At 39.8% G+C, this 27256-nt stretch overlaps 1 protein-coding gene across 3 annotated transcripts in view; it reads left to right on the forward strand.

Moving 5' to 3' along the window:
* Positions 1–27256, forward strand: part of CDYL (chromodomain Y like) — a 479328-nt gene that overhangs the window by 369008 nt on the left and 83064 nt on the right. For 2 of the 3 annotated variants that reach the window (XM_049824106.1, XM_049824104.1), the window contains exon 1: positions 3860–4438. In XM_049824106.1, coding sequence (XP_049680063.1) covers positions 4415–4438 — 24 coding nt within the window. In that variant the 5' untranslated portion in view covers positions 3860–4414. Of the gene's footprint in view, positions 1–3859; positions 4439–27256 lie in introns of those variants that run through there. The other variant, XM_049824105.1, reaches the window with a different exon arrangement.

Genomic DNA, 27256 nt, shown 5'->3' on the forward strand with positions numbered 1-27256 from the left:
GAGGGACAGAAATTACACAGAATACCAGAGTGCAAGGATGAGCCACATCCTAGGTGTTAGGATGAGGAAAAATGAGCATAGGATCAAAATAGGAAAGGAAAAAATATTAGGTGCAAAGGGATATTATGTATTTCCTATCTAATCTGTCAACATAGTTTGGCCAGTATGGAGTTTTAAATTATCCAGTTGTCTTAGATCAAGAAAGCCTGGATCATAGAAACATGAGTAGGATTAATCTCACCTTTCTTTAGGCAGTCGCAGAATAGGTGCCATACTTTAAATGAGTAAAATTTCAGTCAACCAAATAAATCAAATTTAGACTTCAATTCATCTGTCCGGACATAGGCATCTAGTTTCGGATGAGAAGAAGCATGCCGTGAATTCCACTGACTATGCTGACTAGCTTTTCATTGACTGAAAAAGCAGCATATGGTGATTTGATCAGATATTAATGCCTACAGCGTAGACCATCAAATTTAGCCATATCAATCCCACCTTTTGAAATCCTTTAGCTCATTACTGACTGTATCTCAACTATTAATGCTTCGTTTCCAAGACCTAGTCCCAAACACTAAAAGGCAGATAATCACTTCAATATAACCATTCACAAGTTACTGGTAGTCACTTTATTATCAAGAGTTGTGATCTTGTGGATAAATATCTGCATATCACATGTGGCTGCGATCCCTTGGTTAGAGCAAATGCTGGAGATGTGGCCCCATTCCCACCTGATACAGATCTCTATGATATTTTCAGTACTGTAAACTTTCAGCCGTATTGTGGCCTACCACCATAACTATTTCAAATTCAGCTATTCTACCATCTATGAAGATCTTTATAGACCTTACAATGGCACACAGTGAGGTCAAAATAGAGTTGACCTTTCAAATGAACTTGATTCTGTGATCTGTACCTTGCCCATAAATTAGAACATTCTTCGTTCAGCTGAACAGAAGAACGACTGTCCTCCTGACTTTACCAGGACTGCCTTTATAGGCAGCTGTCCACTTCAGACTAGAAGCTCTGTATGCCTATGGTAAAACTTCCTGCCTGGCTGACATTTCTGATTGTTTCCAAAGCTGGATTAACCGAGGCTGTTTCAAGCACCTCTAAAAACATTTGCTGCCACTGTCGGAACTCAAACTGGCCTGGCTTTCTGCTCTTCCTAGACTGCTCCATTACTGTATTCCATACATCTTCATTACTACAAACATTTATATGCAATGTTAGCAAAGCCATTCAGGAAGCTGGCAGGAAGATTGGTTTCAACAACCAAAATATTGTTAAAAATTGACACGTCCTGCCTCAGTGAGAAAAGTGTGAAACACCTTAATAAATAAGAAGGAAATGGTTATCTAGACAATTCACCACACAACCTTTGGACAAGTTGATTTCTTCTGGAGAAAGCAAGATAAGAGCAAGCTATCATGGAACTCAGTGTAGCAAAATCCAACTGCAAAACCTGGGCACCAGTCACAAAACCTGGTACCTCTCAGATGCTTGAACCATAGCACTATTGCATGGTATTTTTGAATAGTATGGTTGATTCCCCTGAAAAGTCTTATAAAACAACAAGGACAAAAGGTTACAGTAGAAGGCAAAGAAGCATTAAGGGCAATGCAAGCAATGAATATGTGTAAAGGAAGACCTTTTTTCACTGAAGATAAAATGTGGAGTGTGGTTGAAACATTAACAGTTAGTAGTAACTCTGAGCTTTTGTTGTTTCCTTGAGGTACTAAAAATAGAGCAGTACTGATGAACTGTGTTTCTTTTTAGTCATCCAGAAGATCAAAACACCCAAGACCTGATTTGCTGCAAGGGGAAGACCCTTAGTACAAATTAAGATGTTCTATTCCTATGCCTTGCAAGCAAAGTAACAGCTGCAGCAACCACTGCCACCATCTCTTTGCTAAAACATGAGTACCAATTACTTTAAAAAGGTTGTCCTTCAAAGGGTGGCTTCAACAATGATGGTATGCCGAGTACAGCTCAAAAAGGATTCGGACCACATCTTGGGAACTGTGATTAAATGCTCACCTCCAGAAGGCAGTCGCAGTGTTCCTAGACCTTAACTGTCTCCATTTCATACATAGGCCTATCCTTCTGTCAGTGATCCTGTTACTGTCACTGAACAACCCCCTTTCTCAATGCTTAGATTGAGCCTAGCTCTTGAAAATCTCAAGAAGTGGTTTAAATACAGATCAGTTCTACCCTTTTCATAGACTTGTTAGGAAATTAGGAAACTATGAAAAGTATGAAAGTTGTTAGATGTTTTATGTGCACAAGTGATGCCCATCTAGCAGTCCAATCCCAGAATTTCAGTTATCCAGAGGAAGGACGTTGACCTGGGAGACATGATGTATTTGTCACAAAGAACGGGCAGGTTAACCAAGTCTGAGAAAGGAATCTCCAGCTCCTTCTACATAAATCATCCAAAGCCCACAAACAGAGTAATGTTTTCCAAATGGGTACCTGCTGGATAATGGTCCAAAACTTGTTTCTCAAAGCAGAACGTTGAGGAGTTTCTTGGCTTTCCAGAAACATTTTTGAAAGACTTTGGCAAAAAAATAAAAATAAGAAGTGACTTGATCAAAAATTAGTTGAGTCAACGGGTTGATTGATTACACAAGTGTGATGAACCCTGCTTTAACTTGTGCTGTTCTGCGGCAGAGTATGGCTTCCCGGTGTGGTGTGGAATAAGACGCTCACCGGAACAAATGCCTGGGTATGATAGAATGCACGGTAAGGCACTCCTGTCCTGACGCTGGTTTTGTCCCGCCCTTCAGCCCTTTTGAGATCAGAAACGTCGTCTGGCAGAATTTGCTCTTGCAGGAGCAACTCATCGCACCTACCTTTGCACAACGATGCCTTCAACTCATCAAGTTAATGGTACATGCCACCTTATCTGCACAATTCCCCGTGAAGCACCCCCAGATGACATATGAGGTGACAAGAACAAGTTGCGTGGTGCAACTAGTACCGGACCGATGTCAACAAGTCGGCTACCCTCCGTTGACCCATCATGCCAGGGAGGCTTCGGTGGGGCCTTCCCGACGTTGCAAACACGGTCAGTTGGGAGATGGAAGCCGCGCACGTGCCGCTGGCAACGATCCTCGTAGGGCTGCTTCGCTCCCGCGTGGATTTGCCCACGTCCTTCGCCCTTTCACGGCAAAGGCGTTCAATCAAGTAAGTTCGGACAAACGACGTTGAGCTTAAGTTCGGTTACGATGTTGCTGACGCGCGCGGAGGTGGTGGAGAAGGGCAAGGGGGCCGGGGCCCGGCCGGCGCCCCTGGGGGAGCGGGGGGCCGGAGGGCCGTGGGCTGCGGACCGGGCGTGGCGGGACGAGGACCGGGACGAGCGCGGGGGCTGCGGGGCCAGGACCGCGGCGGGGACACGGGGACACGGGACGGGACTCAAGGAAGCGATGAGGGCTCCGCACGTGCGCGGGCCCCGTGTGTCCCGTCTCCGTCCGTCCGTCCGTCCGTCCCGTCCCGTCCCGTCCCGCCTCTCCAAACTCGGCCGTCCCGCCGCCCCCCGCTCCCCCACGGGCGCGGCCCCTCCCGGCACCCCCTCCCCCCCCCCCCCCCCCCCGCGCCCGGGCGCGCGCCCCGCCGCCCCCCGCGCGCCGCCGGGCTCAGCTGAGCAGACAATGGGAGATCAAAGCGGGGGTGGGGGGGAGGAGGAGGAGGAGGAGGAGGAGGAGGAGGAGGAGGATGGTGCCGGGGGCGGCTGGAGCCGAGGCGGAGTGGTTGCGTGTGGCGCTCTCTCTGCGCTCGATTAGTGTTCCTGGGGAGGGAGCGAGCGAGCGAGCCGGGGACGGAGGGGTGGGGGTGCGGGGCGCCGCCGCCGTGCGCGAGTGCGTGTGTACGAGTGAGTGTGTGTGTGTGTGTGTGTGCGTGCGTGCGCGGGTGTGTGCGCGCGAGTGAGTGAGTGAGTGAGTGTGTGCGTGCGTGCGTGCGTGCCGGCCTGCCGGGGTGTGCGAGAGGCAGCGCGAGGGCGAGGGAGCGAGCGCGAGCGGGGAGCGAGCGAGTTGCGCAGCTGCCGTGCGCGCAGCCCCGCCGCCGCCGCCGCCGCCGCCACCAGCAGCAGCAGCAGCAGCAGCAGGAGCAGCAGCAGCAGCACCTCACTGGCATTTAGCGAGCGGAGCTGCTAGTTGCGCTGGAGAGAGACGCGCAGGGAGGAGGAGGAAGAAGAAGAAGAAGAAGAGGAGGAGGAGGAGGGGGGGAAGAGGAGGAGGAGGAGGAGGAGGAGGAGGGAGAGGGAGGAGGAGAAGGAGAAGGAAAAGAAGAAGAAGAAGAAGAAGAAGAAGAGGAGGAGGAGGAGGAGGAGGCAGAAGAGGAGGCCACACGGACACCAACTGAAACAAAGTATTTCCAAACCAGCACCCAACTCCACCTTGTGAGGCTCCCCAGCATGGCTTCCGAGGAACTCTACGAGGTAACAGCCCCCGAGCGCCGGCCCTGCCCCCGGCCCCGCCGGCCACCCCACCCCACCCCACCCGCCTTTTTGTTGCTCTCGGGAGAGCCGGCGGTCTTGTCACCCACACTTGCCGCGGCTGCCCCTTCCCGCTGGGCCCAGCGCCTGCGTGTGTGTCCGTGTCCCCCCCCCCCCCGCCCAGCCTGGCCCCCCGCCCCCCCTTCCCTCCCCAGTTTTGCTGGAGGAGGACGGAAATGTGACTGAAAGGAGGAGACGGCAAAGTGTTACCCGTGGCCTGCGCTTCCCCCCCCCCCCCCGGCCCCCCCGCCCCACGTTCAGACAACACTTTGACTCCAGAAGGAGAAGGGGGGGGGGGGGGGGGGGGGCTGGATGGTGGGGAGCAGCGCTGACAGCCGCGACTTGCTCCGGGAGTGAGCACGCCGAAGTGCGAGCCCGGCGGTGTGCAAAAATGTGTGCAAAGCCGAGTTATTGCATGTGTCCGGAGCGGGGGGGGGGGAGGGCAGAGGGGCTTTCCTCCTGGATTTGTGTCTGTACCGAAGTCTTGTGCTACCATCCTGTGCCTCGGCCATGCAGCAAGCCGCCGTGATGCAAAATATTAAAATTTAAACTCCTCGGCTCTTCGTGCTCTAACGATACGGTTAAGGTTGCGAGGGAAGCCAAAAAGATTCGAAGTTAAGGCTCTGACACGCCATCCTTCACTCCTTGCTCGGGAGGTGGTCAAAGGGTGTGCTGACGGGAGAGGAAGGTTTTGGGGTGAAGAAGGGACTGAGGTGACAGCCTAACTTTGAATTTCCTGTCTTATGTGTGGCAATTTCACATCCTTGCCCTTAATTGAAAAGCATTATGGTTCTCTTGGATTTAACTTCCTTGTTTTTATTTTTACAAGAAGTCATCCCTGGGAGTGAAAAGCCGTTGTTGTTTTGGAGCCATTCTTGTCTTTTGGGTAAAGAAGTGGCCACCCAAAACCAAAAATGCTTTTATCTCATAGTTAATATGCATCCAGGCAGTGTTCTATAAAAAAAAATATTTATATCCAGAGGCTGGAAGGCTAAGGTCAAAGGGAGACAGGCAGCCTTCAGGACACTTGACAGAAGAAGATGTCTTACTGTACTGTTGGTGCACATTTATCTCCCATTAATGGAGTTACATCTGTGCTGCCGTAGGTGAACAGACCCATAGATGCCAGTGAAGGGTGCCCTGGGTGGGCTTATATTTTTAAGCAAGTTGACTGCAGAGCAGAGGTGCTGAACTGAGAGACTAGAAGATTGAAGGCCTGTATTCCCAAGACAGAAAAATCATGGTTAATTGCTTTGGCAAGTTTCCCCATCCTCATAATGTGGCTTAAGCCAATCTTGAAGGGATCACCCCTGGAAGCAGGAGAGAAATTTAGGGACCGCTCTGTGTGTGAAAGGATTGCCAAAAACTTGCTCTGACTTTGGAAAAAGTTCTCTCGGGTTTGTGGAGTTGGGCCCATAGACTGTTGTGGCCAGTAGTTGCTCTTTGTATGTCACTGTATTTGGTCAAAGGTGGACAATGGGATATCAGTTTCGATAGGCATAAAAGATGACCAGAAAAATTCTATTTGCTGGACATTGGACGGAGGTTAGGAGTGACCACTGCTCATTACACTTCTTGGTTGTCTTAAGCTGTGTTCGAAACGTTGAGTTGTGCGAAAGACTCAGTAGTCTGTTGAGTGTGGCCATCCCCACTGGGCAGGCAGCATGTGAAGTCCGTCGGGCAAAATCATCTTTCGCAAAATGCCTAAAGTGATAAAACTACTTTTTTATTTTAAAAATCAGACACATTCTTTAATTGTGTAAGTGCAAAGTTTATCTTGAGATGCCGAAATTGTTAATCCTTTTGGACCCGGATGTGGTCAAGCTGTCGCTTTTGCAATTTTTTTTTTTTCCTAAATTGCTGTTTTAGACAAGTTTTGTCTTGTAATGAAATTTATAGCCATGCCTGAAAAATCATAAAATAATAAATAATTTAAATATAGTGAACACTCATTTGGGAAGTACAGAACTGCAAGTTGACCTGAAATGTTGAATATTAGGTAATTTAAAACCTTCTGTGAACTGCCTGTGTTATTGACTGGAAGTTTACTTCTGTTTCATGGATATTTTCTTTGTAATTCATGCTGTACAATATTTTTTGAATATGGTGATTGAAATCCAGTGCCATTTGTTATACCTCCATTTTTCCTTCTGAATCTTGATCTTGTGTCTTGTTCAAAAAAAAAGTGTATAATCTATTTGCAATTGTTAGACTAAGTATGAACGCCAACTACTCCTGCTGATATGTGTCATGGTACTTCCAAAATACAAATGAAAAATCCTCTTATAAACAATAAAAATGAAGATAAGTTCCCTTTTTTTTCCCTTATGAAAAAAAATATCTTTATGGATTCACTTGTTTGTGGGATGACTTTTATTTTTACTCTGGATATCATCTCTGGAGAGAGGGAGCCAAACTGTAGGCCAGTGATTTGGAATTCAAAGATAGAAACCTTGAAAGACACTAACGGTCTGAAAGGATGACTTTGTTGGGCTGGCTGTATATCCTGTATGTCATTTGTTCCTGAGCATTTTCGAGGCTGTGGTAATGATTGCCTGGGTTTTTTTGAGAGGGGGAAAGATCTGAAGAAAATATGAAACTTCTATTTGAAAGCATTGAAGAGACTCTTTTTTTTCTAGATGGAAAGTGAAACAAGTAGTAATGTTTCCAGCCTCTATGGGTGAGGCGAATAACATAGTTTTTCTCTTTGTAAGCTTGATTCTTCAAGTGACAACATGTTAGTGAGGTGGACAGACATGGAGAAAACGGTGAACGAGACAGGTTAAGGAAAACGTAAGAAAAGGTGCCATCAGGGGGTTTTCCCCAAAAATTTGTTTCAATAGGCGTTGACATTTTATGGCATCTTTCTTTGAGGGTGCGTGCTGCCGTCTGCGTTACTGTGGCTTTTGGAAAGCCCTTTGTACAGCTGCTTGGGCAAATAGTAGGGCTACTTTCTTTTACACTGTGACAAGTTTGCTTTGCTTTATTGACCGATTCCCACCCATTGAAAGATTGTTGCTTATTCTCATCATCTTCACTGGAGTCATTAGAAGTAGGGTACCCACTTCATTTAGAAGGTTCATTTGGAAGCAAACCATGTTTGCTCGCTCTGCAGTCAAATCACTGGACCTCCTCTGGCAGACCCTTGCAGTGATGTCTGGGATTGAAGTCATCCCGAATTGTGGTTGGCATGACAAATTTGTTTGATGGAATGTGGAAGTGATCCCACCAAAGTACTCCTCAGGACAAGTGTGCGTTAGCCAGCAGGTCAGAAGTACCAAATGGTGGTTGGTAGACAAATACTAAAGCTGTGCTGATTTTGGAAGAGTCTCTTTCTTGTAAAATTTAATAACTTTTTGTACCAAGTGCAGTGGAAACCTATTGAAGTTCTCTGCCGGTTGGAGATTGTATCTAATCAAACGTCCAAGTGTTTCCATCTTTCTTCTGAGAATTACTGGTACAGCTGATGGTATACATGGCCCACTGGATCCATTTGCATAACTGTAGTTAGGCTTGGGCTGTGATTGCTACTCATATCAAAATATTTTTAGTGGGTTTTACCAAGAAGTAAGCAAAACAGTTTGTGTGAACTTTGCAAGTTCACCTATGCATCAGTGTCTTTTCCTCACTCTGTATTTTATCTTGACATTGCTCGTAAACCTGGTGGTTTAAGGTGGCTTAATCGATTTCCATTAAAATATTACAGGGTAACATATTTAAAGTCCTGTAGTCCAAAATTATACATTTTTGTATGTTTTATAGAATGGAAAATGTCTTTTTTCTTTTTTTTTTTTTTAATTCTTCAAGTATCTTGCGAAATACATATGCATTTTTTTCATCCCGATGTCTAGTATTCTCAAGGTGATACTTCACTTCCAATGATGATTCAGTATTTTGGGGTTTATTTTTAGAACTAAAGCTTTTGACATTAAATTATACAGATACAGTGAAATTACAAACTGAAACTAATTACAGGAGCAACTGGCTGAAGTTCTATGGCCTTGCATTAGGCTATACGTTGTTTGATCACCTAATAAGTAAGACCCAAAGACACATACTCAATGAAAATCTAAACTTTGTGTACACAGTAGTGGCCACAAGTCAAAAAAAGTGATCTTGTGGGCTGTTCAGCTACTGTGCTAGTTTTTTAAATGATAGAGTATAGAAAACTGAAGGAGAAATGCTGTCATTTAGTTGAAAATTTGATACTGCATGGGAATTACCCACTTAAACGCAAAGTTTGTCTCACAGCCCTAGTAACACTGCAGTGATCAGATCTTCATATTTTGTGTGCATTTACTGGAAAGTTTAAACATTTCTTTTTCTTAAGTTAACCGAAAGGGTAAATCAATTATCTACAGTTTGCAGCTTGGAGTTTGTTGTAATTTCTTATGGCTATTTAATGAAAATTTGCTATTAACAACAAATTAGAATTGCCTGTTTGGGCAATAACCATTTTTTTCCCCGTTGAAATGGGTTGGTTTTATTCAACCTGTCTTTCAGAAAGTCCAAAATATCTTGGGATCTATCTTCTGCTGCTTGTTTCTGATGTGCTGATTCCTAAGATCTTGGTTAATTATCAGTGACAATTGTTCATAAAGGGGGTCTTATAGTCATTGAGCTGTAATGCTTGAATCTTTCCAATTTTATTTTGACAAGTGCTGCGAATGTTATTGCTTGTTTCAGAAGAGGTAAAAGATTAAGACTTGCTTGACTAATCCTAGTCAACTAAACAAGTCTAGGAATTTACATCGGACCTGTTTGTGTTGCTTCCCCCCCTTAGAAACTGTACACTTAACTTAAAATAGAGTTGAGGATTAGCTGTTCACCCCCCTTTGGTGACTTTCACTTCTTTAAACCAGAGCGCGAATGCAAGAGCACTGCAGGAATGGAGCCACCACGTTTAGTGCAAGAAACTTGACATTTTTCCATGTCCCCTGCCACACTGCTTTTCACCAGCTTGAGTTATCTCTCATCACCTGTCCCAGAGCTCTAGACAGAACTGAGGAGGTCTGGTGCTCCATCTTCTGCTGCTGCCACTGCCAGGGACATGCTGGAGCCCCCACAGGGGCTCCTCCGCCATGCCCTGCCCTCTGTGGTGCTGCTGGCCTGGCAAGACTTTAGTGGCTGTTCCCAGTGTTCAAACACCTGCAGCCAAAGGAATGAACTTCTGCCTGGGTCCTGTGTAGGATCACAGATAAGGAGATGTTTTAGCCATTTTTACGCACAAAACTCTTTTGTACAGACATGTATATGTCATAGGTACATTAAGAAAATAGATGATATTTGGGGTTTTTTCTGTGCAACTTGCTTTGAATTGCCCATGTCCATCAGGGGAAAAAAAGAATGGGAGGGAGAAGAAGCAGGAGAGGGGGAGAGATGCCCCATCCACAAAGCATGTGGGGCTTTGATAATTCTTACCTTCAGTCTCTGTCTTTCACAGCAGACTGCAATTTCATTTCTTGAGTTTTTTGGTCAATCAAAGATTGGCTGATGTGGTGCCAGTCATATTTAGAGTTACGGAATAATTACTTCCAACTTAGAAGGCTGTACTATCACAGAATGTTGCTTCCACTATGCTGACATTCAGTACCTCTTGAATGAGGATAAATTATTGGACACAAAGGACTTAATGAGACATGCCACAGTCCCTTGTTCCTCAGGGAGGTCGGCATAGCTGGAACAGCGTCAGCGATGCCTTGTCCCTCTTTGACTTCTCAGTAGGTACAGCTTCATTTCTTCCCGACTGCTGCAGCGTGTCTGTCCTGTGCCAAAGCAGTAGAAAAAACAAGTTACTAACAGTTATGGTTTCATCTCTCTCTGATAAATGCTCCACGCTTGCAAAGGCTGTATTTGATGCAGAACTTTGACAACCAGAATGACTTCTCATTGTGATAACTGGATGTGCAGATTGGTTGGATATAACTGATAGGCAGGCCTATAGTGCCACTCGTACTCCTTGGTAATAAACTCCAAATCATTTGTTACTGGGCAATGTATTATTTTGCGGTATCTGTTGGAAGCATGAGCTCCACAGGCTGTATTTGCAAGGTGAAAAGGGATGCACAAGTCCCTCCCTGTTAACTTCTATGCCTTTGAGGTTTTGGATGGCTGGATGGCATGGAATAACCTTATTTGTCAATAATACATGGTTGTTGGTTTTCTCTTTATCTTTGAGTAAAACATTAATAATTTTCATAATAAATGTATTGTGTCCTTTCTCTGACAGCATATTGTTAGTCCAGAAAATATCTTAGAAATGAAAGTTCTGTATTTTTCATTATCAAATGTATTCTCCAAAGCTGTAGTATCTCTCTAAGAGCAGCTTTTATTTTTCTATTTTTTGATGGGCTTTTAATATTTGCACAGAAGAACGTTGTGTTCTTTGAAATAATTTCTTTGAACTTCTCTCCATATTACTTAGAGGAAAAGAAAATTGGCATGTTACCGGTTCAGTACACTATAAAGGCAAGAATATTTACTGTTTTCATAAACATCCTCAGAAGATTTACATGTGTCCCTTAATGGTGACCTGCTGTAGATCTTTTTCAAGGAATCTATGAATATGTATGAATACGTGGAATGGATATGGATAAAAAACTTTTTTTTTAACCATAGATTTGCATTTTAAAATTATTTTGAAGCCACTTTGCTAGCATAAAATGCAAAATAAAGCAACTATTTACTAAATAGCTTTTAACTATATATTTGTCTTATTGAATAATGAAACAAAGTAACTACTGTAACAGTTTTGTTGTGATTCTTCAGTGAGGCTTCACATTTTATAATTGCATTGCATAAAATAAATTAGTGCAGTTCTGATCAAATCTTCCTTCTTGGCCATGTTATGTCTGATGGTTTGTTTGTTTCTTTTTTTGTTTTGTTTTTATTTTTTTTTTTGATGGGGAAAGATAAGGTATATGTTTTAAGTGGCCTAACCACATTTGTAGTTGTGCCTCTTCAACTCTTCTGCCCCTACAGTTTCTGAAAGTTTCACAGCTTTTAAGTAAATTAAGTCTTAATGTTCAATCTTTGCTGATTGTCATAGTAGCCTCTGAAAAATGAAAACCCAGGGGTTTTTTTGAGCATCCTGGATGAACAGGGAAGGAAGGAGATGTACTTTTTCCTTTTTCTTTTTTTTTTTAAAATGACGCTGTGATTTTCATTTTGCAGACATTTAAATATCCCTCTAAGCATCTCTACTTCCTGTAAAACACTGGTTTGTGGAGATATGTTTGGTTTAGGGAATAATAAAAAATTTTGTTTAGTTTTAAGATGCCACAGTTTAAAGCAAGTTATGGGAAGTATGCTGTGATGTATTTATTACAGAAAAATGTTAGGTGTACATTTTGTAAATATATATTTGGGGGAACCATTGAGGTACATTCTTAAGAATGTTGAAATGAATATATCTTAACTCCAAAATACTTCCCTGACACTGTTGATATGTTGAATTTTGTATTGAGTGGATATTCAGAAGTATAGTTTTTATAAAATGCAGTTTATTAATGAAACATCATCTGTATATTGATAACATTTGTGTTACCAGTAACAATGTAGATGTATGAAGGGTACAAAACGATTCAAAGTAACTTTGGGAAAGTTAGCTGGATTATAGTTTGGCTAGTTGCTAAATCAGGCTCGTTTGTTGTGTTTTGATTTCAGCACCCAGTTTTCCCCAGTTATATATATATATAAAATATAGCTCGTGCTAGCATAGTGTGACTCTTCAATCATATTTTAGTGGCTAGGTCACTTACAAGGTTAAAACTAACAGACCTGGGATTGTGTCTCTAAGAAATAATGAGAACGTAAGACTGTACATACTGACACAAAAGATCCATCCAGTTCAGCATTGTGATTCCTATCACGGGTCCGTAATATCTTGCTGTAGAGAGAAAAAATGGGAAATGTGGCACAGCAATAATCATTGGGAGCTTTCGTGGCTGTTTTTGTTGGGACAAAGGCAGATTTCAGCCTTGGTTATAAAATGCCAGTAGCGTGACCTGAGCTGCCCAGAGGTTCAGAGCCCACCTTCATTCCCTGCACATGTCTGCTGGAGAGCCACGGCTACAGGCTCAGGCAAAGATGGGCACATCCGTGGGAAGAGCGATGCCATGCGCATTTCTGTTGATCCTGGCAGGTCATGGTGTAAGCGGGAGTACGGTATGATTGCCAGGTCGGTCACTCGTGTTCGCACAATTGTTCATCAGGCTAAACTTTCATCATTTCTCTGTAGACAACGTTTCTAAACACTCACTGGTGTCTTGTTCAAATGGTAGAGTTTAAGGCAATTTTACAAGTTTTTTCTTAGTCATAACCACTGAATACATTGCTGTTACCAAACACTGTATTAACTTGAACTTTAATTTTCAAGGAGTATGTGATCAAACAAAGCAAAACGCCAACTCTGAGTGAAATCTAAAACCATCAGTAGTGTATGCTCTAGATATCTGCAAAGTCTTCAGTGGAGACTTCATGTGCTTAAGGTCTTTATCACAAAATAAGGTCTAACTAACTGCTTTGTGTGAGTAGACTCCTAGACTAGAAATTTTAGAGAGTTATATGGCCACAGAATAAACCAAATTGTATTAGTGCTTTCAATAATAATCCTAGGAATTAATCTTGTGATTTGAAATTAATACTATTTTGTGAGGGTAAGTATAAACCATAGTAGATTGTACTGGAGTTTAATCTTTCTGAAATTAGGAAGGCTGATGGAAAACTTTTCCTTAAAGAGATTTTTTTTCTCTCTAGGCTTTTTGCCATACAGTAAGTAAGTAACTCTGTACTGTAACTCTTAGGTGGCTCCTCACGTTTTCAAGGCTGGCACATTTTTTTTGTCTCTTGTTTGAGTCACAGGTAAGGACCAAACTTGATCTTTGGTTGTCTGTGCTTTCTAAGAACAAAGGAACAGAAAGAAAGTAAAAGCAATGATGTTTACATCAGACTGAGAATCTTGAGCTTTTGTTCTTAGTGTACTTTTTTCTGTGGAATTAGATCATAAATATAGTTGTTCTAAATAGATGTATTCAAAGTAACTCAACAGTCAGTTGAGTGAGCGTTTCCAGCTGAACAATTTCTAATACTTCCTGAAAGAGATGCTGTAGAGCTTCTTCCCGTGGAAGACTGAGGCATCTGTAGGAACAGCTCACCACTGGCCTTTGCAGCTGAAGGAATAACAAGATGTCCAAACATTCCCAAGAGCAACAGAAGTTTTACATTACTGCAGTTTTAGAGGAGTCAATCAACTTTCACTTATGATATAGTAAGTAAGGTCGGTAGTTTTGAAGTTAAAATTTAAACTGTCGTTGCATACCAGGTTGTTTATAGTGTATGTACATGGCTAGAGAAGGTTAAAGCCCAGCTTACAAATTGTGTTCAGATTTGTTCTTTCCTTTGTCTGGTTCATATGCTTAGTGTTATGTACTTTGTGTTTTAATTTGATTGTACAAAAGGGTATGTGTTGAGTGGGAGAGTAAAGGGCACTTGATCTCTATTTCATTTTAATTTGGAAAAAACATCCATAAGGCAATGTAATACAGAAGTCTAGGATGAGTTCATTTTCATGTGACTTTTGAGAGGCATGAATTCTAGAGAATTAAAATTGGAAAAAGCTGTATTTTTACCCAGGTCATCAAGGAATGATGATCATGAACAACAAAGGCTTTTTTTCCCAGATGCCGATGGCAAATAAGGTAGCGTTCTGTTTCAAAAGATCTATCAGTGTTTCAGATTCTATTTAACTCATTTTAGAGGCATCTCTCTTGTATCAGGGCAGCTTCTTAATTGATCTGTTTTTCCTCTCTCCCACATTGTACTCACCAGAACTCTTGAGATTTATGCTTATTTATTTAAACTGCCCGGGAATAAAATATTAGGTTCTGAATGAGAAGATGGAAATTGTTATATTTAAGGATGCTTCTTTGAGATGTAACATCGTAGGAGTGTTAAAACACGGAAGCCAGTGCATCAAGCAGTTGTTGATTTAACAGCTTATGTCTATGATTACAAAAACCCAATGGATAGGAAAGATTACTACTTCACAAATCTTTAAAAGCACACAAAGATGGGACCTTGCTCATTTTTTCATCATCAGGATACACGTGTCATAATTGTATGCAAACCATGCCAGGTTTCTCTTCTTTCTTATTAGTAAAGATTTAATAGCAGGGTTGTTTGTCTTTTATTGGATTAAAAAAAAAAAAAAAAAAAAAGCTGATTGAGATAAATCATTAATACACTTTATCTTTAAAACCAGTTCTTTACAAGGATCAATTTCAATTTTAAGTTCATTTTTACCCTGAAACTGATGCAATGTGGAACAAGCATGTTGAATAAGATGGTGTTTTGGAGGTTATCTCTGCTGCCATTAGTGGCAAAACGTGGATTTAGTGAGGAGACAGAATGAACACTAGGACATCATATGGTTTCTGTCCCCATGAACGTTAGGTCTTGATCCACCCCCAGTGACAGATGAAACTTTACTGTTATTCATTTATACCTATTCCTATGTTATTTTCCTCTGTTCATCCAGAAAAAAATCATTTGTTATACTCTAGTTCTTATACCTTTGGATGCTCATGAAAAGCAATGAATGACAGACAGCTGTCAGTTAAGTTACAGTTAAAATAGTGCAAGAAAATTTTTCTTTCAGTGCAAGTGAAGATCTTAGTTAATCATTCTTTAATGGTGTTGGTCTGTAAAATGGGAAGTTCCTGTCTCTATTGCTGTGTGTTATTTGATTATTCAATATTAATTGAATTATTCAACATTAAAGTCCTTACCTGAGTAATTACAACCTAGTTTATTCTAAAGAATGTAATCCTCTGCACTTGAACATATATATCTCTAATCAAAGCTATTAAATGTAACAAAACTGATTCCTTGCATGCACACAAAATAATTTGCTTTATTATGACATTCTTATTGTCAAGTAAAAATAATGCCATTTGGCTTTTTTGCTTGTTCTTGATGCATGTTTTCATAAAGCATGGGAATTAACAAAAGTCATTATTCTAACCTGTATATATATATATATATATATATATGGTTTTATTCATTCCATTAGTAAAATAATGCTTTATTTGGCTCTTTTTATTTTTTCTTCTGTACACCTCTTTATATTTATGAAGCTTGAACTAAGATGTGAATAAAAGTGATTAATTTGGGGGAAGGCATTTTAGATATTTATATGCTAAATAAAATCTTAAAGTATACTGAGCCATAGTAAATTATAAGAAGGGGAAGAAGAAAGTAGTGATTGGACTGCAGAACTATGTGATAATTTTAAGTCCTGCTTTTCACTAAATGAATGTTCCCTTTTCATTCATTTGTCCCTTTTGTCAAATGTTTGAGCTCTACCTTCCCAGTGTCTTCCAAATACCCATCTCTTGTTTTCAGTCAAACCACCAAAAATCTTTTTCCATCCGACTTGTTCAGAAAAGAGCACTTTCTGTGTGGAATTAGTTGTCTATTGATTGTAAAGTAAGGATGATTTTTATTTTTCTGAGCAAGAAACTGGAACTTTGTTCTGTAGTGGAAGAAAAGCATATCCTGCTAGAACTGCCTTATCCTTTGTAGAAAGATGGGTTGGCAGGGGTTGTTGGGGAAGAATGGAGGAACTCATCATTAGGACACCTGAATGCTGTCTTGAAAAATTTAATTCTCTCTCTCCTCTGTCATAGTTAGTCTAGCACTGAGCATATCACTCAGACTGAGTATTTCAGAGATGATTGCTAATAATTTGCTCATCTCCCTGATGAAGTTTGAATCCCTGAGCCAAAGCACAAGTGGAATAAAGCCTATTACCCACCACCCCCAAATCCAATATTGTCAGAATATCTTAGAATAAAGTAGAGCAGGCTGATTGCATTTTACAGAGAGAAGCTGTGCTACAAGTACAAGCCACAGACAAACCTGTCTCCCTTTTATGTTGGACTTTTTGTTTTGGTTTGGTTTTGGTGGGGCTAACTGAAGAGAGGTATTTAACTAGCATGTGGTGTTATCTTTGATATCCTCTGTAATCAGTGATGAGGGTCATCCAGAAGCCCATTCAGACCATCTAAGTGAAATTCCTCTAGAAGGTCATCAGACTTCATCCCCTTTCTCCACAAAGAGGTATAGAAAGACTAGTTTGATGAATATAGACGGTTAAGTTAAATATATTTAAATGGGACCTCCTAAGCACTGAGGGGTTTTTTCCTTTTTCTACTGTCTTCTGAACTTAAGGCAGGATAATACCCAATTTTTCATTCATTACAGGCCTTCCCTTGGGACTGTAAACTGTGTTAGTAGGTGAATGTTGTTAAAGGATTGTGCTGTTGGAGTATAAAGTGTTCAGGCACAGCACTGAGCTACTATGGTGTAAGTTAAGGTTTGTTATCCGAGTGGCAGTAACTGATCAAGTTATGTTTTTAAACCATAGTTGTTGTATTTTACTTCATTTTACACTAAATCTCAGAAGGTCTTTGAATGGCAGTGCTTTATAATTGACTTCAGCAGGTCCTTCCTCCAACCACTCAGCTGTTCCTTCAGTTGAGCCACAACGGCAGCTTGTTCATGTGTTAAGAGGATTGGAAAATCGATCTGGCATAATTAAAAACAACCAAACAAAAAAACCTGGCCCAAAAATGTTTATTTGGTTGAATCAGTTCCTCAGTCTGGTTCAGTGCGTGGCCATACACATACTTGCCAGGATGATGAAGCAGGTGTGGAAGGTCATTGGAGCTGTTGAGCCACCAAGTGATGTCCATGGAAGAACTGCCTGAGTGAGTGAACCCTGAGACTGGGGGAAGAAATCTGCGTATCCTGACAGTGTTTACATCAGTTTTCCTCTCTTTCCCTTAATGTTTCTTTGAGTGGTGTGATGTTTAAAAGTTAATTTTGAAACATACTAAATATTAAGGAAGGAGACTATCTATTCCTTGTACACTTTCAACTGGGAGTCTGAGGGCTCTGCTCTGTACAGTTTAAGCAAGTTTAAGTGCTGAGGGCCTTGCTTGCTACCACTGCCTCCTCCAGCGAGCCACTCATTCTTCCCCCTTCCTTTGCACTGACGCTGATTTGTGTCCCTGGGTCAGGTGAATGCCATTGAAGGAAGCCTGTCTAGTGGAAGGCTGTCCACCACTTCTGTAGAAATAGTTTTCTGGCAGTTTTCTGACTGTCCCAGGTCAAAATCCAAGAGGCGCCGCTTCAAGTAAAGGAGCAGGAATATATGGCATGGTTGAAGGGAGACAGGAAAAAAAAAAAAAGGGTAGATGCTGGAGGGGATGGTTGCAGCAATGACTTGACTCTTTAAAAAAGAAAAAAGAATCCATCAAACTGCATGTTTAATTTTCAGCTGGATCAACTTGCTGGGCTGACTTGCAGCGTGGCTGCACAGCTTCTTGCCCTTGGCTTGTGCTGACTCACAGATCCCGTGTCCCTGGACCGTACCTTGAGGTCATGCAGCACCATGCGGGGATGGGGTGGGGAGCAGCACCCCTGAGAAAGGGATGGGGTGATCACATTCAGAGTAGAAGGCACCGGGCTGTGTAGTTCTAGTGGCTGGTTACACTTCCATTTTATTGTGAAAATGGAAAACTCGTACTTGCAACAATTTGGGATTCCAGTTACTTCTCACTGCTGCAGAACTGCTACTTATTAACAATTCCCTGAATTTTACTTTAAGCATAGCAGTTACAAAGGTTGCTGAAATTTTTTGTTACTTTTAGTGTGCCACACCAGTGAAAACTATTCTGCAGCTGTGTAAGGTTGTTTTCTCCCTGTCCACCTTGACTGTATTACACTTATGCTCTGATGCTGTTGTGCAAACCCAGTCTGAAGATCGGGGTGACATAGAAGTGTAGTTACAAGTATAATTTGTTTCTAAGGATTCTGGTTATTCACTGAGTGGGCAGTGGGCAGGAAGTGGGATGGGACAGGATGTCTCCTGGTAGGTGAGCTCCCTTTAAGCGGCATTTAATTTAAAATGCTGATATTCATAAAGATTATTTTTAGCCCCTCCAATGGAATTAAAGTTCAAAATGTAAGTGCTGTCAATATCTTTTGGGTGTAAAAACTTATGCTTTAATTACTTTTGGTTTCAGTTTCACCCGCAGGAACAAATTATTTTCACTTTGAATGTGTTTATGTGAAGGTGGGAAAACTGATAAGGAAAGTAAACTGTGGTGCTCTTTAACTCCTTCCAATATATAAATAAAAACTGGTTAGGAAAGAATAATGTCTACTAGTACTAAAGACTACAAGGCTAGTGCTGTATTATGGAAAGATTTGGGAACATAGAGATAGTAGTTCAGTGAGAATTTAGAAAGCAGCCAGGTAGGTTAAGTGCCCCAAATCCAATGTTCTCAGTTCTCTCTCTCTCTCTGTGTAGGCCCCTTATTTTGTCTATATTAAACAAAAATATTCTGTCAATTATTTAGGTGTAGCTAATATTTAATTAAGAAATCTATTATTTCTAAATGTTAAATATGACGATAAAAAGACTAGATTATGTAGTCAGCATTTTAAAGACAATTTGCTTTTATTAAAAGGGTTTAATATACTTATTACAAATGTAGTCTGCATTTGTATGCAGTTTGAAAACATAAAACAGATTAAAATTGGTTATTTCAGGGGTGTAGCACACAAAAATTAAGATTGCATGAATGTATATTCAGGTGACTCATTGTTTTAACAGGTGCATGCAGCAATAAGTTTAAAAGCTATACTTTGTTTCTAAACCAGTACAATTTAATGGCATTGCCAGCCATTGGCATTGATCCCTCATTTAGTTTAAAAAAAAAATTACAAATTATTAAATAAATAATTTAAAAGTACAAACCCAAGATTACAGTCAGTTTAAAAAAAAAAAAAAAAAAAAAAAAAACACAAAACAAAACTGTTGATCATCATCTGGAAACTCAATTCAATATATTCAAATTTATTTACTTGCCAACAAAGTATTTAAAACAAAACCAAAACCAAACAATGAACGCTTTAGACTACTTACGTGAAAATTACAAAGTCAAACAGACTTCCACTGTGCCAGTTTTTATGGAATGCCACACTTTACTAAGAGCAGAATCAAATTATAAAATCAGGCTGTTACTATTGCCTTTTCCATTTTCCCTCTGTGGTTCAACTCTGACATTGTTTTAACAGCCAGCCTGGCCTAAGTGCTGGGTTTTTTTACACCCAGAAAGCAAGGATTAAAACATTGCATTCTATTTTTGATTATTCACAAGGTAAAAGCAAATAAACAAAGTGTACACTTAAGGATAGAAAGTTGCCTCAGAAAGTTCTGTAAGGTCTGAACTTTCTTTTTATAGAGATAAATCCTAGGAAAATGTGCCTTTATGTGACAGAGAAATCTTTCTTTAAATGATCTAGATGCAAAGAAACTATGCATTGTTATTCCAGAGTGATTACATGAGGTGACCATTAATACAATTTTCCTGGAATTTGTAATATGTGCAGGTCATTCATCATACTTTTCTGAGAATAAGAAATTCTGTTCAGTTCAGTTTTACTCTTCTGACAAAAATGAAATGAAATCTAAGATCACTTCCACGAAAACAGTCAGCACTGATAGTTATCATTGCTTATTTGAATCTGCTCTATCTAGTACAGGCCTTGCCTATAATATATAATCACTTTTTCTAAAAAGATTATTTCCTAAAAATAATGTAATACAGATTTTACTGAAAATATAAAGAAAACAATTTTGTCTCAAAGTTATATTACTTAAAAATAAAAGTTACCTTGGGGATTTGTAATACTTACAATGAAAAGTCATTAGGGATAGATATAAAACTGTCATAACGTAGTAAGGCAAAGGTGAAGATTCAAATGAATGAGGATTCAGAGAAAATGCCGTGAGCAGTAGTGGCTATTAACCGCACAACGAAAAGACCATTCAGAGTAGATTATATGGACACTAATGAGCAACCCTCTGTCAATGGGGTTAAGAACAATATGAAAGTTCTCTTATTTATTGAGAGAGAAAAAAAAATGCTAGTAATGACATGCATCTACTAGATAGGGGCAATAACAGTTGAGAAGAGACAGAAATACTGCAAAGAATATTATTCTGAGTCTTTAAAAAACATGCTGCAAGTCAAAATACCATTGTTTGCTGGCCAAAATCTGGGTGTTGTGTTCACAATTTACAGTGACTTACAAAAAGTATTTCTTTATTGTGGTAAGAACAAACAAATTAATTTTTTTTTCTTTAGTCTACAGGAGTCAGGATTTTAAAAAAAACAAACCAAAACAAAAATCCCTAACCAACTGAAGATATCTAAGGTATTGGGGTTAGTATTTTGTTTTGGCTTAATTTTAATTGTTGTAGAAGTGTAAATTAGATAGGATAGGCCAGGATATAACATAAAAACTGGACTGGACAGGTTGATAATGATCATAGACAGAACTGTGGAAAGGCTGAAATGAGAATTTCATAGCAGAAAATTGAAGAAAGCAGAGCCACTTCTTGCCTAACTGTTCATGACTATTAGAACTCATCTGTATTTATTTCTTTATTCTGAGGCTGGAAGTTTTTGGTTGATAAAGATACTCTTGTAGGTATAGTAAGCTTTCATAAGGCACCTGATGCAGTACTGCATGGTATGCTGATTTTTAAAACTTAGCTCTTTGCTATGTCAACATGGCCCATATTAAATACATTTCAAACTGGTTAATTGACAGATCATAAAGCAGTAATAGATGAAGGATGTTCATGTTGGATTTTATAGAAGTTTTTCACAGCCCATTGCTTTGAGGATTTGGATAATGATCTGGAGGAAAATAGAATATAATCTCTGGTAAAATGCATACGTGCAAAAATTGATGGATTAATAAGTGTGAAGGATGGTCTGTACTTAGTTAATGGGGATCATTTCAACATATGTTAATATAGCTAAATATATCTGTCTAGACAGTAAGATCATACATGTAGAATGGAGAGTAGTACTTTGGAAAGGACTAATTTGGTGATACAATACAGTAGCTAATATGCACAGTGCAGTCCCTTGGTATGGATATAGGGGATCTCAAGTGGAATTAGGTGTGCTTTTATTTTGCTGTATAGCTCTAGTCAGGTAATGTTAGAAAATGACACCCTGTTTGAGCTTAAGATGCAAAAAAACACCCAAACCTAGATAAACTTAAAAAGATTCAGAAAAAATATGTCAAGGATGATTAAAAACCTTAAAAACAAGTAAGTGGACAAACCCCAGAGTATAGTAAGAGCCTGGGGAAGCTCAGACTATTTAGTTTAGCAAAGGAAAGTTTGGGAAGTGACTGATGGCCTGTAAGTACTTATGTGGGGCAAAGATTTCAGAAGGAGCAGTCCTTTAGGTATAGTATGCAGCAGTATGGCAAAATAAAGGAGCTGAAAGCTGAACTCAAGTGTATTTCTTCTAGAAATATAATAAATTTAAAACTGAAGGCTGTTATCTATCAGAACAGTTTATTTAAGGATGTTCTGGATATGTCAGTGATAAAAAGCTGTGAATTTTTCCAAAAAGATGCCTTTAGTTCAAGCACAATATGATGGCCTGATGCAGGAATTTTGGAGTGAAATTATCTGTTATACAGGAAGGCAAACTAAATTATCATCGCTTACACAGGTCGTCTACAAAATCTGACAAAAGTGTTTTCAGCATCAAAGGCACCCTGTACTCAGTTGTATAGTGTGTCTGTATTTTTGAAGGAAAGGCTGAAAAGAGAAGGGAAAGGAAGGGTTGGGGATGTGGGGAGACGATATAATAAAGATGAGTTTAAATTTTGTTTTACACATACAAAGGAATTAAGTATGAGATTTATTAAATCAAAATATGTGATTATCCAAGCAATATATACAACTTCTATGTAGCATTTTGAAAGATTTTTACATGATAATTGTGTGAATTAGCAACCAGCTGGGAACAATACCCTGCTATTTGTTAAAGGAGAGACAATAAAGTTCTTCTAGACAGGAAAGAATCTACATTGTTAACAGATGACCTGAAAGTTCAGCTCATTGAAAAGGCAAATATTTTGACCAGGAGAAAATTCTTCCTGTGGAGCAGTATGAGTTGCCATGCTTAAGCCGCACAGCTATTTTTAACCATGTCACAGCTATTGAGCTTAGTCTTCAACTTACTTCATAAACAGTGTAGAAAAGGCTAAGTAGGCCTTTTGCTGTGATGAATGTAGAGGTGAATATGTCAGAATGCCTTTTTGTTGCAGCTTTTGTTTATTTTGTGCAATTTTTGTATTGGTTTTAACAGTTCAGATGTAGATTTTTGTCTCTTGTTGTCACTATCTGCCACATTCTGTTTTGCTAAATGCCAGAAGCACTATTGCATTGGAGTAACTGCAGGCAAAAGTTGGAGTTGCATGTAGAGTGAAGGTTGTTATGATCAAGGGGGAAAAAAAGAGTTAAGGCTCTCTATAAAATCCTGCTTTCTGCAAATGGCAAAGTTACAGTTTTCCAAATGTTTGTTCTTGAACACTTCTGTGGTTTAAAAAATTTTATTCCAGTTTAATGGCAGTTTTACAGTAGAATTTGAGTTCAATACGTAGCTTTTCAGCTTGTCTGGGTTCTTTCAGATGTTTGACTTGAGCATCTGAAATCTTTATCAGAAAATATTTAATTTGATTTCCTGAATTCTAGGTTTTTCTGGTTTGAATGGTGATTTTGTTTACTATGATAAAGGTCTCTGAAATACTTTAGTGCTTTCTAAGAGTGAAGTTGTGCCTAAGTTATGTCTTGCAAGTTAGGTTTCTTCAGTTCATAAGATGTGTTAGTAATGTAATAAGATCTTATTGAAAAATATTTGAAGGAATGAAATGCTTTTTTCAAGACCTACGCTTATCTTAAATTTAAAATATTTGATTTTTCTAAGATGGTATGATGGAAAATTATATACATCACTTAGTAGACGGGCTTATGTATCTAGGTAGTTCTTTGTAGTACTCTCTGAATGTTATTTTGCGATACACCTCTTGAGATTGTGTATTGTATATCTAAATTCTATATGATTTCTTTGGGACGTGCTGTAGAGTTTATGCTTGCTCTGTGTATGTACATAAGTGTGTACTGCATCCTTTAGGAAGACAACAAGCATCTTACCTCTTTAATTACCATGTCCTTCCTTGTAATGTGGCTTTAGCTTCTCACACTTCTTAGGAAAACATGACCCAAATAAGAGAAACAACTATGAACTGCACAGAGTGCAAAGCTATATGAATTTGGTTTCTTTTCTACTTTTGCAATTAGTGAGTATAGTCACTGTATCTATCTAAATGGTGAAATCTGGTCAAGTCCAATCTTTTCCTTCTTCTTTCCACCACTTCCCTGTGCCCATGTTAATGGATTTGTGGGAAAATGGAAGGCAGGCACGATGTACTAAATTTTGTGGTAACTTGCTTGATGATTTGGTGACAGGCTGGCAATAGACTAGACTACCTTTGAATGTTATTCATGGAAATTAACTAGGAAGTGTAGCCACACATACAAACGCTCCTTATGTTAGGGCACATTTTGGTAGTTCACCATAACTTTTTAAATAACTAATTTGACACTTTTTAGAAAGACTAGTTGACTGATACAAAAAAAAAAAAAAGTGATTCAATATAATTGAGACTATACCCAGTCTGCTCTGTGATACAGGTAACTGGCAATGCATATGTGTTACCACAAAAAAAAAATAATTAAAATTCAAGTTCAGCTCCCACCAAATTATGAGATAATTACTTTTGCTTGCCTGATAAAGACACGTGTATAAACAAGCCACATCTAGGTTAGCCCCTTGTTCATAAATACTTGATAAATCTGATAAAACTCTTGCACCCCTGCAAGGAGAATTGTGAGCTCTCTAGGGCAAGGGCTATGTCTAAGCATATATTATTTTTTTAAATAGATTTTATACCACATCATAAAAATACTATTATTTATGTCACCAATTCAAACACTCTAGACTGAGGAAATACCAGATTTATGGTTGCCTGTGCATTCTTAATTCTCTTTCTTTTTATCTAAATTGTGTACAGACTAGATCATGGGTCTTGTGGTCAGGGAAGAAAACCATCTGCAGTTATAACTAAGAGAACTAGAAGGTGCACAGCTATCTACCCTTTCCAATGAATTCAGTGGGAAGGGGTACTTCCCCTTGGTGCTCCCAGGAGAGAAGCATAAGCCATGAGCAAAAACCATGGTAATGACATGTTTATGTTCTCCTGTTTGTCCTTATTCTCAAGAACTAGAGACTCCAACATATTTTCAAGTCAATTTATGTTGATCTCCTGCCTTCTTCCTGCCTCCTCAGCTGGGTGTTCCCTCTACAAACACTGGCACTCAGGATTTCACCCCGTTTATGTAGTTTATCCATCTGAAATTTCTTCTTCCTCACAACCCCCCACTTTTTTTTTTCTCCTGTTTTGCTTAATAGGGTTAGTTCGAGGCCTGATTTTCTCCAAGAGCAGGTTCAGTTTAAATTTTGGCAACCCCATCAGCATTGCTTTAAGCAGCTGTGGAAAAGCATCCTTGGACAATCTGCTGAGTTTCAGAATCTGCTGGCAACTTTGGAGGTGGTATAACTTCTAAAAGAGACTGTCATTGTAAGGAAACTTTAAATTTGGCGTTATTTCACTACCAACTCCCTTATAATGAAATATCTTTAAAGTAACATGCAAAATTATATTAAATGTATAGTAACTTTGTAGTTGAAATACCAATGTTTTTGTATTTGTAGTTGGAAACATCTACAATGAATTTGTTCATTAAAAACTTGAGTTCTGCCTACTTAAAAAAAAATGCAAAGGCCAAATTCTCAATCTGGAAGTTAAAAAACAAACTTTCTAGAAATGTAGTGACTAAGACCACCTGTTGTTTTATCACAAGAGAGCAGAGTCAAATTTTGGGTTTCTTCTAGAATTTGCTCCTTATTCTTTGTTATTCAATAATTTTCTTAACTTGGAATGTATATGAGGAGCTGATGATTTTGTTGATGTTTTTTGCCCTTTGGATAATAAGCAAAATTATGGGGTAGGAGGAGTACTTCTAATGACCATTTCTATGTTCCCATCAATAACTCTTTTGATTATCATAAGTGTAAACCTTGTATCCAGCTGTATAGGTAAGGAGTCAGTAGTTTTTCCATACCCACAGACCTATCATTCATAATAATGATTGTATTTTTCTTTGTCTGCATGGGCTCCAGTTAGTGTGCTTGACTCCACGTGCATGGGATCAATTTTCTGGGCTCTCGCCTGCTTCCTAGAAGCCATTGCCCCTTGCCTTTCCCCACTTAAACTTGAGTACCTCGTTTGTAAGACAATAGTATATTTCCTGTCGATACAGCTTCTCTTGCTGAATCTTATCAGACTTAGAAAACAATAGCGACCTGCCTACAAAATATATATTTACAGTCCTCCTTCAGGAGTAGCTTTGTCAATGGAAGACAAGAGCAAATCCACCCCAAAGCATTCTTCACTGCCCTCTACCTGGGGTTACTGCCCTCTCTGGTCTGCTAGCTGAGCTGCTCATGGGAGCTATCCCTAATCCAATTCGGTCAAATTGAGCCATGTTAGGAAAGATTTGTTATTTAAATTACTTAAGCTGATCTAGCTTATTTTGACTGACATGTTTAGGGTGTTCTTATATACGCAGCTCAGCCAGAAGATTTGAGAAGTGGTAACCGTCAGCAGGATGTGATGGTAAGCTGGGGACATGGGTGGCAAAGAGCAGGTCTTTCCCAGCTATACCCAAACTGGTTGAGGAATGCTCATCTACAGCCTGAAATTTGGGAACCTGCTTTTCTTTGTGAAGCAGCCTTAAGCTTTTTGGCCATTAAAAAAGAGACGACTGCCAACACCAGTCCCTTTATGAGTGCTCTCGTTAGTCACAATTTCACCCAGAACCACCTAGGGTATATTGGCCAAGAGGCTTTGATTGTCCACTTTTGAATGACTCCTGCCACCATTATTTCATAGTTGAACTAAGTGCAGGTCTCCCTCTGGTGCCTACTTTGTAAAAGCACAAGATTTTATAATTGGCCTGAGCAATTGAAAACCAACTGTATGAAAAGAGAAAGGTCTCTTTGTTGTCCGGGAAATAACGGTTCTGAGAGTGCTGACAGTGATGTTAGACACTAGACTACTTTTTGTCTTCTGGTACATAGTGCTAATCTACACATAAATTCAGAACTGTGTATTCACTGTCAGCTGCAGCAGTGCTTGTCCTCTGCACCTCTTCTAAGAGTGAAATCTTCTATTTGGGAGGTATATATGTTAGTAGATATATGGAAGTAAAACTAGAGGATTTTTGTCAGTTTCTAATCTTTTTCACTTCCTTATCAATTCATTTTAGCTGTTCAGTTTGGAAATTACTTGACCACACAAAAATTGGTCTTTCTTATGCAACTAGAAGTTTTCTGCCTTGATGGATTTCAATTTGTGACAATCAAGGTATAATTTAAAGCCCTCACACCACTGATGGAAAGGCTGAGACATCAGAATATTGATAGTAGCACACTACCACACATGTCCCCACCAAAATGCTAAAAACTGATGTTATCACTGAGGGAGGAATTTTTCATTTAAATCGCCTTCCACCTCAGGACCTCTGCCCCCTTCAGAGAACCACGTTTTACATAATCAGTCCTACCATTCACAGCTATCTATGTGTAAATTTTTCCTTTCATATTTCCAAGAACACACAGTGCAAATGTTTTTCAGACATATCCCAGTTATGCCATACATTTTGGACTTGGTACCTTCTGGTTATACCTTGCT

Source organism: Accipiter gentilis, chromosome 20 (assembly GCF_929443795.1).
Source record: "Accipiter gentilis chromosome 20, bAccGen1.1, whole genome shotgun sequence".
Classification (NCBI taxonomy): Eukaryota; Metazoa; Chordata; class Aves; order Accipitriformes; family Accipitridae; genus Astur; species Astur gentilis.